This window comes from Ostrinia nubilalis, chromosome 4, assembly GCF_963855985.1.
Source record: "Ostrinia nubilalis chromosome 4, ilOstNubi1.1, whole genome shotgun sequence".
NCBI classification, from domain to species: Eukaryota; Metazoa; Arthropoda; class Insecta; order Lepidoptera; family Crambidae; genus Ostrinia; species Ostrinia nubilalis.
The window spans coordinates 10,172,763-10,199,097 of record NC_087091.1 but is presented as its reverse complement, the minus strand read 5'-3'; the positions used below and the strand labels follow the sequence as shown (position 1 = coordinate 10,199,097).

Sequence of the window (26,335 nt, the reverse complement as noted above, 5' to 3'; positions counted from 1 at the left end):
TGTTTACTGCAGCCTGCAGTTGGAACTTAAAAATACTTGAATAGGTAGAGAGATAAGATAGTAGGTACCTACGAACAATAGAAAGTTTACAGTCACTGAGTAGGAACGTTTCTAGTCTAGTCTAGACTATACAGGTCGGAACTGGTTACCTTCCATGGCGATGTATTTAATAACTGAGGTTTGATGTCAGTTTATATAATATTTATCGAAATTGCGAAATATTCATCAACCATAACCCTTACCTACTCACTTTGCCAACGCTTTTCTGTCAAAGTAGGGTTATGTTTTTTAAGTGTAAATATTATCTCTTTTTTTCTCTACTGTCTACTGTTTGTACCTTTAAAGGTTTTAAATGATTTCTTTCAGGTGACATAAATTTTATAATAATGTCACATTTTCATTACACATTTAGTCAAACCAAAACCAAAGCAGACAATTTAAACAGAGTGTTTGTTTTGTCAATTATAAGTACCTAGCGGGAATTGAAAGTATTTAAAAAAAAAAAAATACGCTGTCATGGATTTCAGAATTATGTGAGGTTGCTTTGCGAAGAATAACATTTTGTAACGAGTGACCAGACTTTCGCTTCCCTGCTTCCAACTTTAAATATAAGCTATACTAGGTAAAGATGTTGAATATAATGAAACCACGATATATTTTTACTCCTTTTAATGGATTTGGTGTTTTGAAACAATCATTGATCAAGGTGTACAAAATTACAGGCCTTACAGTAGGTAAGTTTCTGGCGCATTAAATTTACATTGCTCATTACAAGGTGTAGGCGAGTCCTTTACATTATAAATACTGTAGCTGAAGTTATCGTGATACATACATTTTTATTATATTGCTTACTTTGCTGTACTGTAGTTAGGTATTGTACTTATATTATGTATGATCTATCTTCCTTAGATGTTATTAATTTTATACAAGACTTTTATATAGTTATGATGGTATTATGACTGATTTATTACAATTTAAGAAAATACCGATTAAAGATTAACCCATCATTGGTTTATTTACAGAGAAAATAAATAAAAAGGTAACATATTAATCAAATTAATCCAATGTCAGCAGACCGAAATTACATATTGAGTGAAATATCTTTACAAATATTTAATTTAAATATTAACATTGTGTTTTTATTTTAAAGTTGTGCGCGCGGGAACTGATTTTATAAGTCTGCTGACAAGTATACCAGTAAGTAAGTATAGTTCTTGCAACTCACGAAGGCGAGTGTGTACGTGTAACACATAACGATAGTGTAATGTCTATCAAAACTTTTGAAAAGCCAACAGTAGTGAGCCACCACACAAGTAAAGCTCACTCGCCTTCGTGAATTACAACAACTATAGGTAGGTAGATATAGATTGACTAAGCGTGCAGCGGACTTACCACACAGATACCTCGCAAAGTACATATTACAAAAAAATATAGCTATGAATAATATAAGGAATGGCGAGAAGTTCTTACGATTGATAATAATTTACGATATTTCTATCAATTCACTAAACTTATAAGGAAGTTTGGTTTAAACAGTTACCAGTTTAACAATACCTAGGTATATTGATATTGATGTTTGGAAGTACATGATATAATAATGTAATAGAAATATTATTACAAATTCTGTATTTATAATGATTACAGTAGCAAACAAGTATTTTGATTTTGTAAGTATAAAGTACCTACTTGAAAGTGTAAATGATAGAATATACTAAACAGATTAAGAAACTAATTTTGCTTTAAATTATTAAACCTGACCAATTCACCAAGTTTTTGAATTCTGATTTAATTAAGACTAAATCAGAATTATTGACGGGAAAGTCAGATTTACTGAAAATTTAAGAACACCATTAGTTGTTAACAGAATTATCCATATATTTTAGCTGATCGATCATGTGACCAGCTCTTTTCAGCAGACACCCTTTGAACCCTGTACATTACCTTTACAAATATATAAATTCTATCAAATACCAAAGACATTTATTAAGATTATGACAACGAAAACATTTAAGGTACGTAATAAGGTACAATAGCCACGAGGAAATACTCAAGTTGTCTTTGATTGCAACTTTATTAATTTGACTAAATTGCTCATCAATTTAACGAAAAATATTATTCAAAGATTCAACTCTCTTCCTACTTGATACCAAAATTAGCACATAATTTGTGCGTATCAAAACAATAGAAATAATCTGAATAAATCCTCCTAACATTTTAATACAAAATTGGCTTTGTAAATCGTAGGTATAAAATATACAGGTAATAAATCTACAAGGGGTTGCATGTAAAAAACCTTAATCGTACGAACAATAGAAATATACAAAAAGCTATCGTTTGGTTTTACATCACGTATAAGCTGAATCTTATTAGTCCAATAATTTCCGCGGCGCTCGACGCTTACACATCATGCAAACCATCGCTTACGCATATATTCGCCAAACATTACATTATATTTATCTCAGCCTTTTCAAATAGGAGAATCATAATTAATTGAAATTTGGAATATAAAATAGTAACTAGTAGACTCGGTGTAATTAATATTACATGTAGTAAATAGTCCGTCTGTCCGCAGAAGGCTGGACGCTGCGACTACTAATCTACGATGTGAAGCACCATTTGTTCTAGCGTAGGGATAATGTACACAATCCGTGGATTTAAATCTAAATATCATTAGAATTAACTTGACGCACATATGCGCTTACTCTCCGAATTATTCGTTAGGAACAATGATTTAAAATACTATTCAAACTTTTTAGGATAACTTAAAATATATTAACGTGCTCATTTGGCACTTAGCACTAATTGTTTGATGTTTTTGTATGTAATGTAACATAACTTGGGTTGATTAGAGACAAATAGGTTAAAGAAATTATTGATGACGGTGAAGAAAACTTTGTAAATGGCATGGGTTAGCCGTTCTTTGGTGAAATTTGAAAAATGGTTGTGCTTGTGGATGTTTACAAAGTATATCCTCAGAATATAAATAGAAAAAGTCTATTATAATTTTCAATTACATAAAAGATTTAATTATGTTACAAAATGCTTGCTTGCACGTCGTATGTGTAATCGGTATATTTATTTACATTGCATAGATTTTTAAATTAAATAAACTCGATGTCACAAAAATCCTATTTACAATAGAATTCTACTTTAATGTATAAAATTGAGCATTATATAAACAAGGGCTGCTGATTTCTTATATAAAACTATGCAAATGCTTAAAATAATATAATACATCACCCGTAAGGGTCTAAAACTACGTAAGTACTTAGTACTTATTAACGTCGCATCGCACTTATTATAAACCTATATTTTACAAATGTACAACGTAAAGTTCGTATCGTAATCTCATAGCCACTCGACACAACGAGCTTGTCAGCTCGTCATCGATCGTCCTTACACAAATACTTTCGTTTGATCACAAAACTGGAATCACATTGTGCGGCGGGGAAACTCGCGTCCGACGGTTGCCTGGCACGGCCCGGGAGGTGGGTCTCAGGTACACTCGATGATGAGGGGCTGGCTGGACTCGATGACGCTGGGCCGCGGCTCGCCGGCGGCGGCGTAGTGCTGCGGCGGGTCGTGGTCGGGCGGCGGCGGCGGCGGCAGCGCGCGGTACTGCGGCGACAGCTGCGCCGTGACCAGGTGAGGCGTGGTGGTGTGCGCGTGCCCTCCCAGCAGAGCCTCGCTGTGCGACATCACTCGCGCCCCACCGTTGCCCACCAGCCCTCCCTGCGATGGAGAGTGCACCTCGTATGCCTCGTGCCCCTCTCTGTCGTGGCAGTCTTTGTCGACGGTACCTGCAAAGTGCACGCGAAATTGAAATCGGCCGCGTTCAGCGAGAGCGCAAGTGAAAGTTGCGGTTCACCTACGAGGAGAAAGTGCAGCGCGCTGCAGTTACTCTCGCGACTACGCTCGCGTATAATCGTCTACGTAATAAAAGTGTTAAAATATATAGAGAAAAAAAAACTTTTACTTTTATGCAAATTAAAAGTAACATACCTATGCATTCGGTGTTGGCAGCATTAGTGATCGCCAGGACTTCCTCAATGTTGTTAGGCTTGCAGCTAGTGGTCTTCCAGTGTGTGCGTAGTCCAGATGCGCTGATGTACTTTTTGTCACAGCCTTGACAGACGTACGGCCTGTCGTTCGTATGCAGTCTCTTGTGAAGTTTCAAGTGTACAAACTGAGTGAATTTCTGCATACACAAGTCGCACGCATAAGGCTTTTGTCCTGAATGTAAGCGTAGGTGAGTCTTTAGATTCGATGTTGATGAAAATCTTTTCTTGCAAATATCACATTGGTGTGGTTTCTCGCCGGTGTGTACTAGGTGGTGTTTTTGTAGATGTGCGAGCTGAGTGAACGATTTGTTGCACACGTTGCACTTAAATGGTCGCTCACCTGAATGTGTTCTCAGGTGAACTTTAAGATTAGAAAGCTGCCCGAAAGTTTTGCAGCAAACATTGCATTCGTAATGCATTTTTCCATCTTTCTTCTTTAGTGGGTACGGTAAACTTCTGTACCCCCGCGAAGCTTGTGAGTTCGGGCTGATTGGCGCCACCATTAATCCACACGAGCCATCCGGGCTCATACTACCGTGTGGAGGTATTATTTGACTATTCATGTTTGAATTTTGTATCAAACTCAATTGTGAACAATTTTTCAGCGTTATAACGCTCGTTGATGATGGATAGTGATGATTATTTTGAGCGTTTTGAGATCTTTCATATTGATGCGAAGAAGTTACTGTAGGTGAGTATGTATTCGGTGGAGATCCTAGTTGTGTGATGATAGTTGAATTTGGCGGTGAGTAAAGATTATAATAATTTGGGTAGTGGCTTTCATAGCGGGTTTCCCGAATTTCCCTAATTTCTCTAATCTCTCTTATTTCTGTAGTATGTGGTATGGAGTGCGGAGGAGACGATGAGTACACTGAGGCCGCGGCCGGCGCGGGTAGCTGTTGAGGTAGTGGCAGCAGAGACGGTAATGGAGTTAGGTTTGAACTTGAATCCGGGCTACATGCGTTGCCATATCTTTGACTTTTCTTGTATGAATATGCCATTTCGGTAGGCGAAGATGGTGGGGGTGTAGCATTTGGTTGCCTTCTGCTAGGATCGTTATTATTTGTGTCGATACGATTGCCAGTAAGAATCGTTTCCAAAATCCGCGTATCGGGGGGTGAGTATCTCATGAAAGCCGGTTGCGGAGAAGGTGATAAAGTGCCGTCTTCGTAGTATGGTTTATTGACTGGTATTATAGTATTTTGAGACGGTTCAAGTACTATCACCGTTGATGTAGCGGGGTCTCGCCGTGGAGGTGACAGATTTTGTGGCGTTGTATTGGCAACTTCTTCGGCTATCATTAATTCTTTTTCACTTTCACAATCCATGTCTTTGAGGTTTTGATACTGATACGCTCTAGGCATTTTAATTTTAACTTTCCTATATTCGTTGCGATGCATTTCTTGGTCCATCTTTTGAACAATAACGGTTTCTTTAGGTTCATTTGTTTTGTTCGAACAATCCAAGACATAATTTTCAACATCAGAGTCGCTTGAATCTTCGGGAGGTGTGAATTCATCATGGTAGCCATTGCTATGGTACCCCTCGTCTGATCGCACCGAACCATCATTGGGTGTTAGTTGCGGTTCATAATGAGGCGGCCCACAGTGGGTTAGGCTTGGAGATTTGCTTCCCAATTTATCTTGATGATGATGATTTTGCGCCATAGGAGATGGTCCGCGCATATCTCTAAGATGTTGGTTTTGAGCCGGTGACCTATTGCTGTATGCTCTGGGATTCTCCATTTGATGTATAACAACATGTGATGTGCTTTCTTTGTGTTGAATAATCAGAGTTGGATTTTCGGAATGTCTGTGCATTTTCACAGGTGATGGTGGTTGCATTAATCCATTTGGCGATAGCGGTGTTTGTTCAGGAATAATGGGGCTTTCTGGTTTGTTAGAAGAAATATCAGTTCGAACAATTGTTCTCTCATTTTTGCTTCGTGGTTCTTCACGGGAAATTAAATTAGAATTATCAATAAAAGGTTTGTCAGTCGCTTCTCGTTTTCTTCGGCGACTAGGAATTTCAGCTTCTAATAACTCCTTGGCATTTGTTAAGCCCAGAACATATTTCATGTGGTTGAATGCGATTTCAGGGTGAACGGGTGCTGGTGGCAAGCCATAAGCTTTTTTGATAGTTTCTTCTTTGCCTTAAACAAATAATCAAAATGTTATAGTATCTGAATAAAAAAACGGAAATAATTGCTAAAGATAATGTAACATGTGAATACTTACAGATAGAATAAGTGGCTCGTTCAGGATCGATGTCATAACCGAGCCTTGTTGCAAAATCCTTGCAGTACCACACCATTAGCTCTTCGTTGGGCATGATATCTCTGTGAAAATAATGTGCAATTAGTAAGTGAAATTGTGAAGTGAATTGTAATTATGTGGTGCTACAGTGAAACAGTGTGACGATAACTAATCTGAAAAAAAAAAGTGAAAATTGTAATACCTTATCGTGTAGAAGTAAATGTGTTCCTGGTGCTGGCAGGCGACGAGGTTCATCACGGAGAGCGAATACGCTGAGGCCACGTATCGCATCCAGTTCGCGACGCTCGTGTCCGACCCATCCAGGTAATAATAGTCGCTGTCTTTGAATATCTGCAACGATCAATAGGCCTAATTTAGGGACGGCCTAGTTTTAAGGTCGAATCTTAAAATAACATTCGTATTGATTCGTTTAGCCAGTTAAATTGTATGTAAAACAGAATGTATTTTGTGTTATTATGTTTGTTTTGCCACCATTGCTGGTATTAAAGTAATTATCGTAGTTATATCATTGTGGAGTGCACACATGTCGCCGCTCACGTGGCACGTGCAGGATATTTACAATGCGCGTGCAGCTGATAGCTGCCGGGAGTCAAGGTCGAGATGCAATGTCGCCACTAGTTAAACAAGCAGGAAGATAACGAAGGACTAGGAGTGGTAGGTTAATTGTGATGTCTAGCTCAGTAACACGTATGGCTTCAAGTAATTGATTCGAGTTCACTTTATTATGTTGCTGAAGCTTTGAACTATACGGTAGTGAAATAAAAGGGATAGTATTTTAACTTACGAGATTTATACCATGGTTTTAATCTAGTATGTTAATTATCAATGGCTCTGTGTTTGTAAGGCAAATGCCTAATGGTAAAATGTGCATGAAATTCTAGCAGACATGTTATGAACACTACGTATGTAATCAATTTTCAAATATGCGCAAAGTTAAAACAAAGCGACTAATTTCAATATGCCACCACCATTACGTAATGAAAACCCAATCTCACCTTAATATTTCCGTATGTGTGATGTCTCACAGTTTCCTGTACCTGGCCCAAAATAGAGAGGAATCGGTTAGTTAAGAAAAGTATAGTGCGTAACATAGCTTGCGTATGGGTATGTTCAGCATACGCGGTATGTTAGTTAGGTCGCTATGGGGGCTGCTAAACGTAACGAGTTGATGATATTTACAAGCCTCAACCAAAGTATGATAGTGGGAGTATGGGCCTAATGCAAAAAGCGAAGTGAAAGTGTTTCCTTTTTAGTCAAGGTGTAAAAGTATGTACAATTTTTTACTACAAAAGCTATATTAACTCACCCTCCAGTAGTATCTCCACGAAACTTTGTCATTGGGTTTGTTGGGTGTCCGCGTGCCTTCAAAAGGCCCAAAGCGGGTACCGCGGGGGATCACTCCGATGCTCCACACACCTTCCGTCTGTAAAAAAAATAAATTCTACTTAGGATTTAATTAAATAGTAGGGCGCGAAATGATTGTTTTATGCATCTTTTGTTTACACTGACTGTGAATAGATAGGCAAGTTGAATTGCATAGATAAATAATTGAAGAAAAGATAAGCTGTTTAATCAGATAAAGTATTATGTATCCTATTTCTTGTTTACAATTTATTGTAAACGATATAAATAAAGGTGAACTAAAATTTATTAAGACACGGTAATCATTCTTTATAACATTGAACTTTCTGAAGCTACGATGTAGCATCGTAGCATTTTCGTAGTCACTACGCCGTATTTTAAGTAAGGCTCAATTTTGCTCCGATATATATTTTTTAAAAGAGCGGGTACCAATTAGATGGAATATTTCAGGGTCATGAAATGATATGATGTGGTTTTCTACACTTAGTCGTTCGTTCCTTACCGGTGTGTTAGGAGTCGATAATACTGCAGACGGTCTTAACGCCAAACTTCTGGGCAGGGTCCTCTCGGCCCTGTTGACGGTGCCTCGCTCGCAAGGCACATCGGGCACGATGTACACGGTGAGCCTCTCGAACTCCTCCTCGCGCATGCGCGTGACGTCATATGCGCCCGCGCCGGGCACCGCGGTGGCCGCGCCCGCGTTGCCGGGGCTGTTGGTACGCCCGACCACCGTCGTGCTCGGGACTTCTTCGCTTGTTGACTGTTTGGTGGAAAGCAATCCATTTATTACTCGATAAATTGCGTAGTAAAAATAAAATAGGCTAAAAATAAAACAAAAAAAAAACCTATACGTTACGTGCATGTTATAAACAATTTCGTGTACCGTTTGCATTTGTTTTTACAAAACAATTGCGTTAATTAACATATAATTAGCAAAAAAGTTTCTTCTTGTTTATTTTAAGAAGTTTTCTACAATCTACGAAAACCTTCAGTTAAAATAGCAAAAGCCACCAGTAGGTGGTTTTCTTGAAAAATATGCAAACAACGTCGCGACGGAATGCATTTCCCCTTTACACCCGCATGCATTGTGTCTGCGCCGCGCCATTTTGAGGGCTAAGCGGTTTGGGAAAGAGTTTAGTCTCGCTAAGTGGCGGCGTTCGGCGGCGCTCGATAAAGGGGCGGTGCGACTACTGACCCAGTTTTGTGATGAGTGCGCACTTTCAACTGCGCACTGACTTCCTCTTTGGCTATTTATATTTCCCACAAATTCGATTGATCCCTTAAATTTTTTAGCACCTCGTTTTAAACCGGGACTAGGGTACATTTATTTAATTTTATCGGCTTTTCCGGAATTCAGTGTTGAAAGATCTTTCTTGATAACTAGTGTGTATAGCTGACCAGTTTCATTAATGACTATGGTAATTAAAAATAAACTTAGTTTTGCGATAGATTTTTACAATTAATTTAAATTAAAACAATATGAAATTGATTAGTTCTTCCAATAGTAATAAAAATCTAATTATATTACTTACCAGTCTCATTTTGACGATATTTTTTCAGTTTTCAGATCAATTTTTCATAATTCTACTATATCCTTTATTGTAACTTGTACCTGAAACAATTAAAATTTACCATTAGTTTACATTATATTGTGATGTATAAATGTTGATTTTAAAGTGAAAAAGTCTGTACTTTTATATGAAACTTAAAAAGAAAATACAACACTGAAGATTGTTCGATGAAATTATTTTCAGTCCAAATTAAAGTTTAACTAATACTTTATTCTCATTCTCGCTCACATGTATATAATATCCTAATATTTAATCATTGCAATAGCTAACAGTAATAAAATATGTTTTATCTTTTATTACTCTATATCCAGCTCAATACAGAAATTGGAAGAGTATGAGAAAGTCAAACATCTCTTACATTTACTTATTGAAATAAACAACACTAAATTCTAAAAGAAATAAATTCCTAGGAGTAAAGTTGTAAAGTTCTAAATCAAAAATTATCACCATTTTTGTTGATGCCGCATTGAGTATTTGCCAATTTGGCACCGAGCGTACGAAATCACGGAAACAGGAGTTCGTCACTGATTTTGTACAATTCTTAGTGGATGGTAAACAAACAACTCTAGCTGCTAGAAAAAGGCTTGGTCTTAGAAGAATAAATAATCATGTTTGTAGACAGGCAGGCCTCTACTACCAATGTCAATGTTAGGTCTTGCATACATAGTCAATGAAAATCAAATGAATGAAATTATATTCCTAAATGAATCCAACCTCCGTAAAATCCTAGCAACTCCTAATTTGCTTAATGTAACTAATTTTCTAAGCCCACATCCGTGAAAAAGTACGTGGGAATAGGTAATTGCGTTCAGTACACCTAAGCCTGTGTAGGCGTAAGAGCAGTTAGCTTCCCCCGCGGTACTGCGAAGGTACTGTTAAAGATATTGGTGTTGCGCAATGGTAAAGTTCAACACTTCGTTGCATAATTGCGGAAGGCGCGAGCTGGGGCCGTCGACTTCTTTCGATGGGAATGAAAAATTTGTTATCCAAACCGGGTCCATTTGACATTCAAATGCTTGCGCAAGCGCCGCCCGAGCGCTGTATTGTAAACATTATGCACTGCATTTGTAATAGCTTTACGTATGGTTTTGAAATCACACCCATGTTCGGTTTGTATTTAATTTTATCATAAATATTTCAGTAGCTGTAGTATGTTCGATAGTATAATTGTTTCGCTCGTAAAATATAAACTTCATTACTTAAATTAAAATGACGACAAATTAATGTATAATGATAGCCAGTTGTAAAAGATAATAAGTGGTCAAAGGATAAAACCTAGACTCCCTTTATCTCTACGTATATTGTATGTAACAATAATAACAATGTTCTAATGCCTTTACCAAAAGTACATCAACTAGGAAGATCACTGTGTAAGTAGGTAGGTACATTGTGTTCTGTTACATAATATGTTTATTGTTTATGCTAGTTTATTTATTGACGAATAAATATGGCGTGTATTTTATTGCTGTAATCAACAACGCTTACACTGCCATAACGTATTAATTAGTAATAAATAATTTAATTAATATCATAATACATAACATTTAACACTTCCTGTACTGGAAAAGTTTCGGATACATATTATTATGGTTTAAATCATACAAAAAGTGAACGTTTTCCTTTGTTCCTGTGGAAGAAAACATTCATATGAAATGAATGCCAGAATTAATGTCAGACAATGACGTGTTTTCTCTAAGTGAAATCAAAATCATTGGTCTAATAATAAATACCGTGATGCTAATCTCGTGAATTCACATTCCTATATCCAAGTATGGCCTTGGCAAGCAGCCGAAGATGAAATTTACCGGGTCTCAGCACGGGATCGTTATTTATAATTATTATTTATTAAATATACAAATACATAAATTTTATATGACAGATTAATTATGAGTTGCCTCAAAATAAATGTATTCGAATTTGGGTAAATAGAAGAGAGTTACGCAGTGATTTCTGCTGAAGATTTTTCACAAAAGTAGATTTTTCACTAATTTTCATAGTGTTTTCAAACACAGCCTACAATAAACTAAGCACTGTAAAAGTTACTACGACGTAAAAAAATACATAAAAAATGTTTGTAATCTAATTTCCGGGAAAAATAATAATGATGCTCAAATTCGGAAATTCGGGATAATAGTCATCTCAGTTCGCATTTCACAATGTATTGTCATTCTATTCTGTATATGAAATGTAGAGATCGTCAGAAATAATGATTATTGTATTTAGTCTATAAGAAATCAAAAGTGGAATACGTTGCACTTGCACTGCATTAGTAACCGGGCAACTTTCTTGGTGGTAAATCTAAAAATGTCGCATGTGTTGTCGATTGCGTAAGGGTTTGTTTATGGGCGAAGGGGGGTTGCCGGCGAGAGGGGGGAGGGGGCTGCACGTGACTGCAGTTGCGCAATGCGCCCGCGCAATGTCACTCGGTACACGCGACTTGTGACCGCGGACGCTTGCCCTTTCCGGCTCTTACTTATCGGGCGGGCAATTAATAGAAATGGAATCTCTATGAGCAGTTAATCTTATCTGAAAATGTGTGGAAACTTTTACAGGATTTCAGTCAAGTTGATTATACTTTTGTAAATAAAACTATGACTGTAAACACAATTTGTAGAATGACAAAAATATTTCACATTTGTAAGGTTAATAATAGGATATTCACATAATACATATAGTTAATTAAATTAGATTTGCAAATCTTGCATTATTTTCATAAAATATTTGTTGACGCATTTTTCTGTAATTAATCTCTAAAGTAAAGGGTTTTGGTTACAAGTTTCTTTGCGAAAGGGTAATAAATGTTTGTAATAGTGAACTGAGCAGGTTAACGATCTCTGTCGATCTAGCCAGCAGGTGTATAATTAAGTAGTTACCGCGTACAGTCGGCTCGGTAGCGCACCGCTGCGCTACGCCGCGTGCGCATCAGGAAGAGATTTTTAATGACGCTTTTTATCGCTAATCCTTTTTGCTATCTCACTTCGCATCTAATAATCATCATCAGATTGTTAAATGAATATGGAACTATGCAGCACAAACAAGAAAATTCAACGTTAAGATCACATGTCATAATTAACGTTACATTCAGAAAATGTAATTACGGATGCTACATTAACATTTGGTTTAGTTTGGATAACATAAAAAACTTAAATAATTAAATATTAATTGGTAAAGCAAATAAAGAATTAAGTGTAAAACAGTGGCTGTTTTCTACTAAATTGAAAAATTCTTTTATTATTATCCAATGTATCCGTCAGATAATATAATCATTAATTTAAAATTAATTATAATTACGGATATTTAAAATTAGAAATAGAATGTTTGAAATTTTAATTAGCTGATTTGCAAAATAGATGAATGTCGCTTACCAAAGGAATCTAGTCTGAGAGTTCAGCGTTGCAAAACCGCGCGTTTGTAGCGCATCGTCGCGCGCGCGGGCGCATGAGGAAGCAACCTTGGCGCGCGCGCCGCTCTTGAACTTGCCCCGCGACGTATCGCGCGCACTCATACTTGCATTATGCACATTTATTATATTGACAACATTATGCATGCATCCGACACGTAATTTTTTTATGCGCATTCAAATTCGTGAGTCAGCGATATTAATTATAGGCAGAATTCAATATAAAGTGAAAACAGTCTCAAATTATTGCTTTGCTTGTTTATTTAAGTTTACTTTGTAACATGAGCATGTTACATAATAATAAATCTATACATTTAGACAAAACATGATAAGTTTATTATCTCTACACATAATTGAAACCATTTATTAATTTATGATTCACATCGACATTATTTTATATTGTTCTGTTTTACAAAACAATCTATTAGGTTTAAAAAAGGAAATACATAAAAAATAAAGTAATAACATATAAATGATTGAAATTAAATTGAAATGTATAATTTAAAAACATTTTATAATTTAGGTATAACCTGTAAACTCTTATGGATTTGTATTTAATTCTGAAATCAGGATGCACTTTTGTACCACTGTAAAAATTGCCATGTAAAAAAGGCCCTTTCCTCCTGATGATGATGATGATGATGATCCATCCGACCGATTTCGGCCATGGCGACCACTCCGACTCCTATTAATAGGAATTAAAGGGAGCTTACATAACAATTAAAAATGAAGCTACCTCTTTTCATTACTGTAAGTAATTTAAGTTGAAATACTTATTTCGGTTCGTTATTATTTTATTTTACCATAAAAATAGATATAAAGGAATATCTAAATTAAATTTAAAAAGTTTGCCTGATTATTTGATTAAACAGGAATGTTTTCCTGTTTTTAAATGAGATTTTTGCGCACTTAGATAGATTAAGCAATCATGTGCAAAATTATAATATGCATTTTTTGCATCCTTGAGTAAGGAATAACGAGATCTTTGTGTAACGTAGAACTTGTATACTTGGTTAAATATAGAAGAGAAATAAATACAGTAATTATGATAAATAGAGGCACAGAAATGTGTCTACATGCTCCTAGAACACTGATAAAATTATTTATATGTATTAAACATGCAAAATCTATGCAAGGTTGGTTGTTGGGAATGTCATTTTGGATTAGCAGGATTATGCATCCGTGTATTGAATAGCCCACGAGAGTGCATCGGGAACGCTAACCTTGCGGTCTAATAATAATGTAATACGTAGATCTTTCCACTGCAAATAGACGCCGGTATCGGCTAGATAACGACGTTACATATTATTGCAAACGCGGAATTGATTGCTTTGATACCATCTCATCACTTCATAACACCACTTGAGTTTAATTTAATGAACAATAAATGCGGGATTTGGCGTAAAAATGTAAACTGCATAAGACACGGAAGTGCATACGGTTACTTTGGGATGGTAATGAATTTACTATAATTTAGGTTTAATTTAAAGAAAACCTAGAAGAACGAACTGAATTTCAAATGAAAATCTGAATTAAATGACACTGAAAATATTTCATAAATTAAAATTCGGATTAGATGATTACGGAAATAGGTAACACACAACGCTTAACATTAAATACTTACAAATTTCGTATTTCAAGGCATCTCCAGTGTTCAAAACTAATCCTAGACGCGTTTAGCGAACGTGCATAAACAAATGTATCGTCTCTAGCTCGCATCGGCCTACGAGGCGACGTCGAGCGACTTGAGGTACTCCAGGAGTATGCGGAGCGCAAGCAGCGGGACGAGAGGCCGCAGTCGGCGCCGCCGTGTCATGGCGGCGCGGCCGGCGCAGCTGCGGCTAGCTCGACTTGGCTCGGCCGCGTCAGCGCCCACGCTCCCGCTCGCAGCCAGCCACGCGCCGTGCGAGCCGGCGGAGCGCGGCGCACATTATGCAAGAGCCGACGACCTGCCCCACGTCCACCCGCGTCGCACTAACCCGACGTCGCTGAGCCGTCGCTGAGCCCACCGACCCAGATGCACTTTTACGACGCCGAGAATGCAATCGACACACATATTCGCGTCTCGTTCCGATAAACGCATCGACGACGAAAGCGACCTGTGACGGAGAATGCGGACGAATTTGACAGCAAATGCAGTGAGTACGTCACGTTCGCGCCTACCGCTCGCCTATTAGACGAGAGCGGGACGGCGCAGTGCGACCGCGGGCTGCATTCAAGTTCATTACTTCCGTAGTGGCGGCGCGCGCCGTGACCGTGCTCCCGATCCACGCTCGCACTATTGACGATCATCTCGCCCGCAGCCGCGGGAAATGCAACTTTCCGTATTTCCCATACAATTTTCCTAATCAGTTTCTTCAATTAATGAAGGGAAACAAATGCTTCAGAGGAGATGAAAATGTTTTACCTGAAAATAATTTACTACAGTCAACTCCTAATTAACGAGAAAATGATGTATCTTTGAACTAGAAAAAGTCATCAGTCAATCGTATAAGTCATGTAGGAAATATAAAGGTAATTAACCATTCAGCATAGTCCCGTGACGTGCCATAAGAAGAGCTAATTAAAAAAGTTCAAAACAACGTGCGAGCGAGTGGCGTGAGAACGGCAGCGAAAGCCATGGCAGGGCGGGCGGCGGTCGCGCGCCTCCCCGGAACACGCTTTCACTCTCGCGGGTCGTCGACACAGCCTGCATGCACCCTTACTAGCAATACTCGAAACCAACCACTCCGTATTTGTGATCTCGTGGATGCACTGAGCGAGCAAACGGTGGGATGAGATATTTTTTCGAAACGATAGGAGCATTGGTACGGGCGTCGCACCCACACCATCGCCGCCTCGCCGCACCCTGCCACCTACCATTATCCAATATTGATTTCACTATTTACAGCCTGTAATCTGTTAACAGCTGCAAACTGCTCGAGCTCTGAATAAAGGCCCGTCGCCCGCCGGGCCCGCCGTCGCCATGCACTTTGTTTTAATATTGAATAGATTTGTTTAATGCATCCTGTTCTAAACTGTGCAATCTCTGCATGCTTTATGCGGTTACATGGGATTTGTCGCCATGGTATTTGTTGTGTCTTCCGTGTTTGAGATCATAGAGAACAGAACAGAGATTCCCGTTTGGGTTTGTGATAATTCACAAACGGTTAGAAGAGTGTACTTAACTCACATTTTTGCAGTTGAAATGCTAAAGTTACAGGACTCTTTGAGTAAAATTATTCTAAAATTCAAAACTTATTTTTCTGTGTATTTATAGTCTAATAATTAGTATTTTTCAAAAGTACGTGCTATTAGAGAAGTGCACTGCCCTAACTCTTCAACTAACGCGTTAAAAAACGTAGTAAGTGAGCAAAGTCTGGGCAATATATTCGCCCCCCTTTCTTTGTCACCGGAGCAAGTGCATCCATCTGAACCCGATTAGGGCGTCCCTTCGGCGCGACCTAGGATAACGTCTGGCGTCGCTCGTCCTGCGACCTACCCTAATATCCTGTGGATGAGAACTGACTGAATGAATTTTCTTCACGTTGAATTAAACACGTAGTTACTTTATTGCAAAATTTTCATCTTTTTATGCGATTTTTGCATGAGTAATAAAGAAGCTGATATTGATAAAATTGAAATAAAATAAAATGGATGTAGATTGTAATCCTACTGTATTTTAGCAATTGACAATTCTACCGTAATCATTCATTAATAGTAATTTAATGAAACTTTATAGTGTAATTGATCTTACCTACTAAGTATTAAAAATATAATAAAATTGTACAAGTTATAGTTACGAGCTACGATAAATAGTTTAATTTGATACTTATGGTTTATTTTTAAATTGCCCATCCAATTTTTTTCTCAAAGCTTTGATTTTGAGTGTGTGCACTGTGCACAGTGCAGCCACTAAAACCAATTAAGGGCATCAACCTTTGAATCCCAATTACGGCCCCCTCGTGGGCCGACCTAGGACAACCTGCGACCTACCCTAATATCCTGGCAGGCCCATCGCTCCAGACGTGCCTTTGCCTTTGTTTTGTGTGCCTCACCGATTTATCGATTACACAAACTTGAGGAAGTGTTATACTTATCTCTGTTTTTATTAAAGTTAGTAATTAAAAAAATTGTAAGTACTTTATAGTCGTTTGATTCAACTAAAATCTAATTACTTATAGATTTGGTTTGTAATGAACTGGGATTATTATTTTTTACCATTTAGTTAAGATTTTTATCTCATTAGGTATCGACTTAAGTAGTTATAGAACCACTTATCGGAGTTTTATTCGAATATTTAAAAAAATAATTTTATAACAATTTTATTAAAAAAGAAATTTTGTCCAAATCATTGATTAAATGCATCATTGAAAGTTATTAGTAAAGTACATTTAAATCTTTGTCAAACAATAAATACGAACTAATTAACGCACTACATCTATTAGCTTAGTACACTGCAAAGCTCGTCTCCAATAAGAAAGTAGTTAAAAAATGAAATCATCCAATTGGCCCTCAATTAGAGCGTGAAAAGCGAAGCGCATCAAAGAAAATGCAGTTTTCCATCGGCGGAGGCTTGAGCGGTATCAAAACACTGGATCTTCCGGGGTGAACGGCCGGCCGCTAGCCCCCGCCTCCGGCTTCGCTCGTCTCGCCCGCGCGCGAATAAATCGCTGCACGAGTGTACGAGTGCGAGTGCTCGGTGCGCCAGTGTGCGGCTGGAAATGCGTTCGCTGCAAGAGTATCGGGGGTCGTTGACATCCCGCAAAATTTTATTCGCCGCTTTACAGGAACTTTCGAAGATAATTTTCGAAGGTTTTGCAAGATGGCAAATGTGCTAACGTCGGTGGTCAGAAGTTTGCAGGTGCTCTCACAAACTTTTGTATGCAACACTTTCCGTTTCTCTTGTTCCAATATGACTGAGAACATTTCGTTTAGCTATTTTTTTTAAATAATACGATTTCATTATGTCTACCTCTTATAAATTAAACTTCACGACGATTTTGATACATAAAATAGCAAGAACAAGATTCTATTCTTAGAGACAAGAAAGTCTGTACAAGTTTGAAAAAACATTTTATTTATTTATTAGGGATATCAACAGCTTACAGATTGCAATGTAACAATGTAAACGTGTTATTTAATGTTATTACAAAAAACTCATGTCCTTTAAAAATATAGCCTATGATTTCATTTAACGATAGCACAACAGTCTTAAAATTGCAAACGAAATAAAAAAGTGCGTGTAGTTTTCAGTCGTAGAACGTTGTAGTCTTTACTAATTCTAAATTAACTACTAATGCTAAATTAACTTTCTAGCTATTACTAGTAAATTCAGAGTTACTATGGATAAAAAGTCAACGGATTTGCGCAGCCTAAATTTTCGGGGCTCAATCCATGGTTTGGTGTGCAAGGGTGCTATTGATCCTATTTAGTATAAAGCGCGGGTCTCCTCTATATCTGTAAGTGGTGGTGCCCGCAGTGCAAACTCGATTTCCCCCTTCTTGGGGTAGGCTTCAATACTCATTCATGCCTTTTCCCGTTCCCGCGAGTGCACGCGCATATCTCGTTCCCGCTCTAGGCGCTTCCGTGTTGTGCCAGCTACATACACGCATGCACTAGACCTAGCCCAATGCAGCGAATTTTGCGTAGGGTCGATGTCCTCGCCTACATCTGTACCAACCTACTGCTATACCAACACAACCCCATGGTTCGGGATCGGGCGATTCTAATTTTCTAGAGCTCAACGTTATTGCTCAAACTTTAACTATCCCCAATTTCACTTTTAGCAAATGTGCAATTTTCTTTGTCGGCCCGTTGCCTTAATTGTACAATAAAAAAACATAAAAGGACCGAAACAAAGACCATCCGCCTTTAATGGCCAGTTTTGGGAATAGCAAGGAATATGCGCTAAAATGCCATTTGCACAAATTGCGGAGGTTTTTTTAGCGAATTGTCTATTTGGGACTTTTTAACGGACATTGCGCATTGAAAACAATGAGCAGTTACGTCAAAAAAGTGCTAACGGCTCAGGACAGTAAAATAGTTAAGGACAATAGAGCGACCTTGTAAATTGTGTAAAAAGATGCATTACTTTTTTCGCAATGCCTGTTCTTGGAATTGTGGAATGGTGGTTTTAAAACTGTAATAGAAGGCAAATGTAAATTTACAGTTCCAGTAAATGTAACAAAGAAATTGCGTCAAAGGTTTTTTAGTCTGTGTTAAAAAAGCTTTTATAATAAGTAGTAAGCGCTTCTTATTTACTCAAGTCACTGAAATAAAAATAATGTATGGTTTAAATAAATTGTGTTGCAAAGATGGATCTCATCAAAAAACTTGCAACGAATTCTACTTAGGTACTTTCCTAATATGGCTAAACTTACTCGCTAATTTTTCTAAGTACGATTTTCTAGCACCTGTAGGTGTAAGAATTTAGTGCATAGAGGTGTGAAGTACCATCTAGAATGTAGCTAGGGTCAAAACCCGCGTAGTATGTCAGCGTTTAGTATTCCGCGGCCGGCGAGTGCCGCCTAACGGGACCCCGTCTACACAGGCCTTTACTTTCATCGATCGGGCTAACCACATCGCCGGTTTACTTTCCTTTGTTAGTTTTGGCTTCTAACGCTGTAAATATGCCCGATTTACTTAAAACATTATAAATAAGATCAACCAGTCAGATATTAGGCTTCAAAATACAACTTTCAGGAGGTTGTTCAATGTAATTTCGAAATGGGGACGTAGATTTATTTTACATTTCTTCTGATTCATAGAAATCCAAACCGTTCACTACAACTTCTTTATACCAAATACATTACATATTGAAACGAGTGTTCGATAATAATGAAAGTATTTTGGTACGGGTATTATAAATTATGATAATCTGTATAAACAAGTGAAACTCGTAATCCAAACCATGTGTGTTTTGTTTAATAGAAGGAATAGTACCTACTGCACAAAAGACGACACTCAAAATATACCGGTTCTGTAAGGAGCTTAATATTCCAAAACCACACGACAATATAGCGAGCTGATTATCCACGGTTTGCAACAAAAAAATATTGAAAAGGAAGGAGCAAGTGTTTGTAAATCGCAGGTAGAGCTAGGCCGGGACAACAGCCTTTGTGGGCACCGTTACTCGCGACCGGGCTTGAATAAGAATTATGATCCGTCTCTATTATAGCGTTAGCTGTTATGAACATATTTATGCACCTGCATTTTTTATTTGTATATTTAGGTAGAGGGATTTAGGTGATCATAAGGTTTGATGACATACCATGCCATCTTCATCACTCTTCTTATGATTAGGCATTATGAGCAATCAAAATGATATTATGGTTTTGTAATTATATTAATTTGTAACGTTTCGAAAGATTCAAGGCAATAAATTATGGCGATGAATGGCGCCAAATATTTATGAAAAAGGATGTCAAAATTACATAATTACATCAAACAAAACAAAACAGATTTTTTTTTAACCTTTCAGCTGACACATTTACCAAATCTTGATAAAGCATAATATTAACTTGTAAACGCATTATAAATTGTTGTGTAGGTACTCTATCTGTAGTTTACCTATGCATTTTACTTTAGTAAACATGACTAAAATGGTATGCAGTAACAATAAGTTAACAAACCTTTTGGTATGTTACAGTTTTAAAATGATTGAAACGCACCATTAGTTGGGCACGTCATGCATATGTGAGGTTCCCAGGGGCAAGTAACAGGTATTATTTATCAACGTATAATGTTACGTGCGAGCCTCCGTACGGTACCCGCGGGCGACTACCGTTAGGTCGTGTCAAAAAAAATACGAGGGTGAAATCAGAGCACGGGGCGTGATAGGACGTCGACGTAGCCTGGGAATGTCTGATAGACGTGTTAGGTTGGCGTCGGCGATGTGTAAAGTGCAACGTTGCTCTGGTAGAATTTGCGAGTAGTTTTCAGGATTACACCGTTTTTTACGAGCTTTTTCATGTTCAGCCCTAGTTTCGCTTCATAATTTGATTCTTCTTCTTGTCGGGTCGACAACAAACCTACACAGTGTCAGCCCAAAATCCGCTACAAGAATGGCGTTGTCAGTAGCCTTCATCAAATCTTCATAATTTGATTATAATTCTGAATTTCTTTATCTATCAATCGATGAAAAAAAACGCAATCTATAGTGCTCAAGTCAACAATGGAGGTAATTTGCGTTTTGCATTTACACTACGCTTGCGTGTTTCTCGTGAACTCAGATTCACACGTGTTTTCTAATACCCTACAATTTGCATTATCACGTTGAAATGGTCGGTGACTAACAAACAGTTTTCAGGGAAACATTGAAGATTCAGGAATAATTACTTTGAGACATTTTTCATGCTTGTTGGGACATAAGCTCAATACTAGGATAGAGCTTAAGCTCTAACTAAAGCCCCATAGGGTAGATTGTCCATGAAGATAGATCAAACAATAAAGGTGAACGGTATTCGACGAATATTATATTAGGTGTGGAAATCGTAGGACGTAGCCACAGGAAGTCCAGCGGCATACATAGCTGCGGCCGCCTACTTACATTTATGTCAGCTCTACTGTTATTGGTATTTCTATGACACTTTGCACTTCCTGTAATAAGTTTGTAAATACATCATAGAATCTTAATGCCAAATTCAATGACATCATGTTTTTCAGTTTTCATGTTACTAAGGGCAGTTTTACAGTAGAGTCTTCTTACTAATTGATGTTTCATAGCTAGCTATAGTTATCTAGGTTGCAGATTTGATAATATTAAATGGTTATGAAGACAACATGGCATCTGAATTCTAATCTTGGTCTAGTAATAGTGTTAGCTAAGTTATGCAAAGAATTCTTGTTGTTTGATGTCGGTGCCAGTGACCTGCACCTGCTTTTACTGTGATAGAATTAAGTGATAGGAATTTTGTCTCGTAAGGAAATTTTGAGATATCGAGTAAAATAAGATTATGGACACCAGAAAAACTTTTACTCAGTTACTTAGCATAATTCAATCACAGTCAGATTCGAGGACGCATGAGTAATGCATACAGGAAAAAAAGTATCCAGGTTAATCATGCTGCCAAGCCTCTCGTTTCAATTTGCATTCGCATGACAGTTGAAGATCGTTGCACTAAACGGGTTCTGCATTTATTTAATAATAATAATAATAATAATAAAAACGTTTATTTGAACCAAAAGTTACATTATGCATGTATTACTATGCAAAAGTTACAAAAAGTGGCATGATAATCGGGGGTCCCATGACTACTAAACTAGGTTACAACCTGTATCTTAGTAGCCAGTGATTCCTCAACTAAGATTTAAATACAATGACTTGGTCCGATTGGTTAGTCTTTTAAAACAAAACCAAAACTTTTAAAACAAGAAAAAGAAGACTTAAATTTAGTAAAACAGGGTTACATAACAATTAGAGTACAAACGAATGAACGTGTTATTGTGTGAGAGTGAGTGTGTGAGAGTGAGTGAGTGAGTGAGAGTGAGTGAGTGAAATTATCAGTGTGTAAGTGAGTGAGGTGTGCAAGTCTGTGCTGAGTGGTAAGGTGGCAACTGCATAACCTGATCCTATGTAAGAAGCGATTCGGTTTCATTATAGTCTAACGAAAGAAGAAATAATTTAACTGCTCTCCTGAATTCATATCTGGTAAGTGGGTAAATACTTAAACGTTTATTCACTTTGTTATAAATTTTAGAACTTAAGGCCTTGAACTGACGTAGAGCCCAGGCAGTTCGACCAATAACCCGAGGACAGATCGGTGCTGCCCGTCTCTTCGTTGAGCTTTGGTGTTCAAATGGTAAGGATGAGTGCCGTCTCAGGAGCATACCAAGAATCCCCAATTGCCTGACTGTGAGCACATTACAATCGGAGTATAATTTATCTGTGGGATAAATTCTTTTTTGCCTAATCATAACTTTGAGAATAGCTCGCTGTGCCCTCTCTAATTTTAAAAGTGTGGTCTTTGGGGCTCCACCCCATATTGAGACACAGTAGGAAATTATTGACTGACATAACCCATGGTATATTGTTAATAGTGTTTCCTTTGGAGCACAATTACGTAAATTTTTGAAGATATAAATCAGTCTACGGACTCTCGTAGTTACTGTGCTTATATGGACATGCCAGTCAAGTCTCTCGTCAAGATAGACTCCCAAGTACCTCACAGCACTTACCAATTTTAGTGGCTTACATTTACATGGACTGGTGACAACGTAATCCTCGTTCTGACAAGTATGAAAAGTGAGGCCATCTGGTAGATTGTCATTATTAGAAGATTTAGAAATGTCATAGCGTATTACCTGGGTTTTATCTAAGTTAAGGGTCAGAAGATTACGTGTCAGCCAATTTTTGACCAGTTTCAGAGCCTTGGAAGCAGTGCTTTTGGCAGATGTCCAGCTATCGCCATAAACTAGGAGTGCCGTGTCATCAGCGTACGTAAAAATGCTACAATTGTTGATTGACATACTACACAACTCATTAATGTATATAATGAATAGTGTAGGCCCCAGAATACTTCCCTGCGGGACTCCATAACAGATTGGCTCTTCATCGCTGGTAATCGCACCAATTTTAACACACTGAGTTCTGTTCGAAAGGTAGCTGGCAAAAATGTCCAGGGCAGTACCTCGGATACCGATGCATTCGAGCTTAGTGAGTAGGATGGGGACAGAGACTGTGTCGAATGCCTTGGAAAGGTCGAGAAAAATGCCAAAACACTTCTGCCTGTCGTCTATATGTGTAACAAGAGTTTCTACAAAGTTGGATACAGCATCTTCTGTTGAGGTACCTTTCCGAAAGCCATACTGATTAGCTGACAAGAGTGAAAAGGTCTCCAAGTAGTTGGTGAGACTGGCATTAAGATAGCGTTCTAGGATCTTAGAAAGGTTACTCAAGATCGAGATTGGCCGGTAGTTTGATACACAGTCTCTGTCGCCACGCCTACTCTATTTGCTTAAAAAAGGTTGGAATCTTATAGGTGAGGTAATGGTGACTAATGAGCCGATCGGTAAGGTCGAGGCGAGTCACTCGACCAAGAAAAAGGGTGTTACATAATGGGTGCGTGCCGCTCGGGGCACGATGCGAGTACCGTTGCCCGAACAGGTTCCACGCACTCCCCCTCCCTCCCATGCGCGTGCGCTTGCTTACAGACCATTTACTTTCTATCCATCAAGGACTGCCTTGGATTGCTCTTCCCATGTGACCAAAACAACTGACTGTTGACGGCATCCTATTGACATGAGTTGCAACTACAATGCAAAATGTCATGGACTTGTTTTAAATCTTACATGTGACGTAAGATTTTCATTTAAAATAGCAACGTACGATGTTGTCAACCATTTAGTACTATGACTATTAAACAAAGCATAATGTGGTTTTGTGGCTTTTCACACACTGAAAATCATTACAAAAGTAAGACAAATCATCGCCATTTACTTGCGTCACCAATTCCGAATCTTAACTGTTTTTAATTTGCGATTAAGTAAAATTGACTTTCGACTTTATGGTCTGTGGCGTAAATGTTAAACTTGAATAAGCGAAAGCGAGCTGAGCCGCGAGCTCACCGCGGTTCAATGACCGAGTTTTCACGGGTTTGACAGCCTGTTGTTATATCATCGGTCGTTGTCAGTGTCATTGCCGAAACCACGGCCGCCAGCTCGTGTGCTAATTTGCATCTTTTGCGCTTCGCATTAAGCTCAATTTCCTCTGCACATTAATAGTTTTTTTTCATTTGTTTTTTTCAGCATTTCAGCATTATATATAAATTATGTACTCTATCATCTTTGGAGTACTTGAAAATAATTTAAGTATGGGAGTGGTAGATAATTTTTTGTTGCGTTTTTTCTTGTTTTGGTTTGTGGGTCTTGTTTTGTTTTCTGTTCGGAAAATTTCTGGTTATGGTTTGACGGTGAAATAGTTCAGTGCTTTTCTTGAATACAGAATTAGTTCCGGGGATTATTTCTTTTCTACAAACATACTTTTAAGTACTTAACATAATCTGGTCAGATTTTACATAACTTAGACATTAGGAGGAAGGAAGGTTTTAATAACATTGTAGAGTTTACTTCATCGTAAAAAATAAAGTGCCATTATTAGGAAACAAATGAACGAGCAATTAAAAATATCAACCTATAACTTTTTGCAGATCACCGCGCAACTGAAACAAAAACTAATGGTTCCCTATCCCGAGGAAAGGGTTGTAAAAAATCGACGTGGCCTGCTGAACCACCACACCATTGCTAATAAGGCTAAAACGAGACTTTCCACTCATGCGCAAGGAAGACGAGGCGTTACGTAAGCGTGTAGGTAGATCACGCGCTGCCTTGAAATTGAACTCTGGAAGTTCAAGGTTCGGTTTTTGCGCCCAATAACAATGGTCTCGTGTGTGTGCGTGACAGATTCACATATATGTACAGAACTAGCAAAATTAAATAGACCCACCCCGTGTATAATTATGCCGAGAGCACGGGTCATCATATACTGGATAGGTGCGCTGCATTTTTTGTTGGCAACAATAAAGACGTAGGATGCTCCAGAATTATTATGTAGTTCTTAGAAACTAATCGACTTATGTGCATAGGTTTGGTCTTCATCAAGGTCGACACAATGTTTTGTGTGTAAACGTCCAACTTCTTAGCCATATTCGTGTTTGTATCTTAATTGTTTAGAAGTAAATAAACTATCTTGTATTTTTTCTCAATAAATTCTAGGCTTGAGACTATGAATCAAATATAGACAAAATAAAATAATGACGCGTCACTGACAGGTGATAAATCGTTTTGCTTTAGTTAATTGTTTCTCGATCGTCTGTTTATTGATTTTGTAAAGAATTCGAAATTTGATCTAATTATAGATCAATGCTCTCAGGGATATAATTAGACACGTGGTGCAATTATTTCAGCTGTGAAATAATTTTAAAACATACGTATTGCATAAATCTATCAGAATAAATCAAATATGTACATTAATTTACATTTTGCTGGATACGATTTTAAAATCTCTGAAAGTAAACTGAACTTTAAAAATATAAAATAGTTTTTGAATAGAATTTAGGTAAACAAATAATCTGTATGTTTATTGTTCAATAATATAGCAGTAAATTAATATACATAAACTTAATCAGATATTATTCCAACCTAGAAACAAACAATAGACACTATTTACACGATATAGGTAACTAGTGTTAATTAATCAGTAAGTAATATAATTAAATTAGCGTTAGGTTAGTGTTAAGCTTGAAACAAATATTGATTAACTCTGGCTTCAGGCAGACGCGCCTAGCGCGTTGATGTCTTTTGCAAGAAGACGCCCAAGAAAAAAAGACAGCTTAAAACTACACCACCACCTTATAAAAGTAAACAAATATACTAACCACTGGCACCAAAGCAATCCAGAACAGCAGAGCCTGAGTAATCCAATTTGATAAATCCTCGGTCAACGTTATGTCACTAACTCTAATCACTTAAAAATAATCCACACGTCACATATACGGCCACTTAAAAATAGGGGTGAAGTAAAATAAGTCTTATCTTGAGATCTATGTTGCTTTCAGTCTAGATAAATGCAGTAGTGACAGTCGTATTAAAGGGTCATGGTGGAGCTGAGCGCGACACGGCGTGACGCGCCGACGCCTCCGGTTAACTGATAAAGTGTGGCTCGGTTCATGGTCGGAGACGTCCTTC

The 26,335-nt window shown here is 37.8% G+C and overlaps 1 protein-coding gene across 3 annotated transcripts; it reads right to left on the bottom strand.

Moving 5' to 3' along the window:
* Positions 1–654: 654 nt before the first annotated feature.
* Positions 655–26,335, bottom strand: LOC135071066 (PR domain zinc finger protein 1). 3 transcript variants are annotated; one of them, XM_063964813.1, is made up of 9 exons: positions 26,026–26,335; positions 9,232–9,311; positions 8,202–8,459; positions 7,644–7,760; positions 7,333–7,374; positions 6,519–6,667; positions 6,299–6,399; positions 4,003–6,213; positions 655–3,800 (listed from the first exon to the last, which is right to left on the bottom strand). In XM_063964813.1, exons 2-9 carry the CDS (start codon positions 9,238–9,240, stop codon positions 3,496–3,498), a joined length of 3,192 nt encoding a protein of 1,063 aa, XP_063820883.1. In that variant the 5' UTR covers positions 9,241–9,311; positions 26,026–26,335; the 3' UTR covers positions 655–3,495. The 3 variants fall into 3 exon arrangements, with proteins under 3 accessions (XP_063820883.1, XP_063820884.1, XP_063820885.1); XM_063964814.1 differs by lacking the exon at positions 26,026–26,335 and adding an exon at positions 14,295–14,424; XM_063964815.1 differs by lacking the exon at positions 7,333–7,374.

What these genes read in the sequence shown, in the direction of transcription:
- LOC135071066 (XM_063964813.1), bottom strand. An exon ending in ATTTACTTCTACACGATAAG is followed by an intron (nt 6,400 to 6,518) that starts GTATTACAATTT and finishes TTATTTTCACAG; the next exon opens with AGATATCATGCCCAACGAAG. An exon ending in TGCCAACACCGAATGCATAG is followed by an intron (nt 3,801 to 4,002) that starts GTATGTTACTTT and finishes TGCACTTTGCAG; the next exon opens with GTACCGTCGACAAAGACTGC.